Genomic DNA, 4,127 nt, shown 5'->3' with positions numbered 1-4,127 from the left:
TGTATGTATTCAATCAATTTATTTACGGATTTTCATTTGTATTATACTTGTTTGACGAGGACGCCCGAAGATTTGGTTTCTTTTTATTTATTTCCACCGGCTTAGGAGATCCTTTTAGAAAGTTACAATTTTTATTTTTTGAAGGAAATTTTTAAGGGTTATACTCGTACAGATGAAAGCTTATTTCTCGACTCAGTTTTGAGACGCAGCCAGACATTGATGTCTTAGAGAGTCCAAGTAAAATTATTTTTAAACCTCGAAACACTAAAATCGTAATTTCATAAATAAATGTCATTGTCTTAACGTTGAATCCAAGGTGTTTGTTTTTTAAAGCGAACATGAGTCTCACGTGAAATAGTTAAAATATTTACTCAAGGCTAAGTTTTCCTTATACAAAAACATATTTACAAATTTTAAAATAAAATGTCCTAAAAGGAAAAATGAAATTGGACTCTAAGTCAATTTCTGGATATATTCATTGTCTCTATTTACAAATGTTAATTATTAGACTAAATATATAATAGTGCAAAACTAAAAATACCCAAACATGCTTCCGAACTGAAGAAAAATAATGATAGACATCGGTAATAAATAAGGCGTTGTGAAAAGTGTTTTGATTTTGGACCATCCATCTTGTATTTTTTCCTTACTACCAGAGTTGTATTCTCTTTTTTGAATTCCTTGTCCTTGCTTCAGCTGCAATTCTTTGACCTATTTTTAAAGGAAAGAAAATAAAAACGTGAATATTAATAATATAAAGAGGACGCAAAAATCCTGATATTTAATAGCAGACATAAATGCTCTACACTGTTAGAAAAAAGTCGCTGAATCACACCGATAAGTGAACGTTTTTCGGCTGCAACTGAAGAATGTTATCCCACATCTCTATAGGTGGCAAAGTTCGGTGTCGAGCGTGAGAGCGTACCTATTTCATCTCAGCTAATGCGATCATTGACAGTTTTTGCATCGTTCTGGTGCGGAAGACGGTGTAAAGTGTTTATGAAACAGCCGGTGTGCACGAAAGTGCACGAGCAAGAACCCGAGCCCCCCCGACTTCACGATTCGTTTTCGGTGGCTAACTGGCTATTAGGAGGAGTTTTTAAGTAAACTGAATTTTTCAGTGTGTCAAATGAATGCAAGTTCATGCAATTTTGCTATGTTATATCATTAGAGAAAAAAATACGGAACTTAATTCCTATCCAACCTTCTTGCGCAATTTTCTTGCAAAAATTTTTTTTTAAGTTTATGTTGGTTCACAAAATGTGCTTTCAAATTTGCGTAAGCTAAACACACATATGAAGAATCTGGAAGATTGAAAGTAACCTTTTTAATTTTTCCGAATTTAAAAGAAAATCAGGAAAAATTTGAATAATTTTTCATGATTAGATGGCTTAGAAGGTCTGACAAGATTAGGAGCTTAACTTTTTTAAGATTCGTGTGAAAATTTTGGTTAATTTTTTATTTTAAAAAAATGGACATTAAGATAACATTAAAAAAGGTTTCTAAACATGTAAAGGATTTCAAAACATTTAAAAGATGAGTACATTTTTTCAATATTTGAAAAATAAACTTTAGGAGGTTTAGAAGAATTCCGAAAGATTTCAAAGAGATAAAACTATGTTTTCTCAAATCCATGAGAAAAATTTATGAAATTAGAAGTCAATTTTTTACATCTTGAATTAAGGAACCTATTTCTTGTTAGGCCTTCTTGTGCAATTTTGTTACATGATTTTTTTGAATACGTGATGGTTTTAAAAAGGTACTTTCAAATTCAAGTAAGTTTAAGAGATATTTAAAAATTTTGAAAAGATTTTAAAATACATTCTTTTAGGTTCCGACCAATAATTAAAACAGTTTCTTTATTTCGAAAAATTAACTTCAGGAGATTATTTCAAAACATGTCAAAACATTACAAAAGATTTCAAAAATTGTCAAAGTACATCAAAAATTTGAAAGACAATTTTTTTTATTTTGCAGAATTAAAAAAATTCAGTAAAAATTTGAGTAATTTTTAAACATTAAAAGATTAGAAGGTCTGACAAGTTTAAAACAAAATAATTATTTTTCTAATATCCATGTGAATATTTTTTATGATTTTTTATTTTGAAAAATGAACTTTAAAAGAAAATTAAAGAAGACTTTTAAGCACATCGAACGATTTCCTAAAATTTCAAAAAAGGGTGTGGAAGGTTTTACAAGCTAAATTTTTCAATTCGGAAATTGTGTACAATTATCTGTATTTAAATTTAAAATTCGAATGATTTTTGAAAAATTACTTTCAGCACATTTATTCTCCGGCTTAATCCCCGTTTTTTATCGCAAGAGGTTCAATTAGTTTCAATAAAAAAAAGGAATGAAATAAATTTTGAAAAATTCAAAATGAAGAGACATCCCAGTATGATTAAAGATATTATTTGTTTACTTAGAATAAGTTCTATGCAATTTGTAAGAAAAGTTTATTCATTGCTATATGCGTGTGACACGAGGCGTCAGTGGGTTATACAGCATTGGAAAATATTGAAAAAATGTCACGATTGCTCGTTTTTTGATAGCTACACGCGTACGACAGAGACATCCGTCAGTCACCGTGAGTTAGACAGTAATGGAACATTACACGTCTTTTCTTGAAGTTAATGATTCCAACGGAGCTGCCTTGATCTGCGCTTGTTTGGATTTGAGTGATGTTCATTAGCTACGGTGCGCGTCTGTACTTGATTTTTAAATACATACGCGAACTAGAGCCAATGAGCGCCGCACAGTTCAAGCATGCGCAAGTATTTTTGGATTACTGTTGGGAATAATAATCGAATCAAAATTTGAGATCGATAATATGAATCAACGCTTCTCCTTTACCACCACCTTACCACCCGTACCGCCGCAATCGCAATACGGGACCTCTGCTTGTTATTTATGATTGAATTCTTATTTTAATTTAAGCCTCTCTGCTTGTTATTTATGATCGTATTTTTATTTCAATTTGAAAAGGGACATTTTAAAGCCTTCAAAGCACTTGAGCGAGCTATCTGGACAATTAAATATATCTACCTAAGTGCCTGCGGAGAATATTTCCGAGCTTCTCAGAGCCTTGAGAATCTTTAGCGTATACTCTGAGATTTCGATGCGTAGGGTTAGTATATTTTTAATTACAAATTAATGTTTAAACTATTATTTGTTATTGATATTAACATTAATTAATATTTCTATGAAGCATGGAATTTGTTATTAAAGTTCATTGCTGGTGTAAAATGCGATAACAACTTTTGAGATGTTGAGGTTAGGGATTAATTTTAAAATAGAAGAGCAAACTGCTGGTCGCAGAACAAGATAATTTTTGCCACTTTAATGTAAATCATCCGTATATAAAAAAAATCAATAAAATATTATTTTTTCTATGAAAGTTTACGAAAATGCACTACAAAAACTTTACAAATGTTAAGCTTTTACTCATTTTTCTTAATACAAAAAAAAAATACATTTTTCTTACAAATTTCACAAAAATTTCATTCAAATGAATAAAAATTTTGGTGATAAAACAGAAACAAATTCCATGCATCACAGGAATAATACTTAATGATAATGTTTATATTGAATGCAAATAATAAATGAAACATTATCTTATTACTAAAAATACATCAAAGTTACACTAACTATACTCAATATCAAAAAAGTACCATTAAACTCCTTGTACTTCACCTTCACAAAAAAAAAGATTTATAAAATATATAGGCTTCCAATGTTTTATGTGCTTTTAAACAATATATGGTTTGAGAAATGTGGGATTGAATTAATTATGTTCAGTTTTATGGATGTACCGGGTCTTCATATCTGGCGACAATTTTGCCAATTACTCAATCTTTATTTTATAAAAACACAATTTTCAAAACCTCCAACAACAGATACATGCTATAGGGATGTACGGGCACTTTCATTATCACCGAATGGTGGGCGAGAAATTAGTTTCGACCAACTAAAAAGAAATTTACAACAAAATAGTTAAATTCTCAATCAAAAAGATGCATATACCTGGTATACCCGGTATACCCGGTATATAATGTATACCCGGTATGATAATGTATACTAAGGGGTTTTGGAGGTCGCTGATTACAAATCCAATATCAAATTTGACG

General features: G+C 30.3%; 1 protein-coding gene across 1 annotated transcript in view; it reads right to left on the bottom strand.

Annotated features, from left to right (window-relative positions):
- The window catches only part of LOC117180274 (synaptic vesicle glycoprotein 2B-like), a 66,154-nt gene that overhangs the window by 13,308 nt on the left and 48,719 nt on the right, over positions 1-4,127 (bottom strand). The window contains exon 7 of the mRNA XM_033372677.1: positions 542-711. Coding sequence (XP_033228568.1) covers positions 542-711 — 170 coding nt within the window. The remainder of the gene's footprint in view (positions 1-541; positions 712-4,127) is intronic.

The sequence above is a fragment of the Belonocnema kinseyi genome, chromosome 9 (genome assembly GCF_010883055.1).
Source record: "Belonocnema kinseyi isolate 2016_QV_RU_SX_M_011 chromosome 9, B_treatae_v1, whole genome shotgun sequence".
NCBI lineage: Eukaryota > Metazoa > Arthropoda > Insecta > Hymenoptera > Cynipidae > Belonocnema > Belonocnema kinseyi.
Note: the sequence above shows the minus strand (reverse complement) of the source record. Positions and strands in the feature narration are given on the sequence as shown.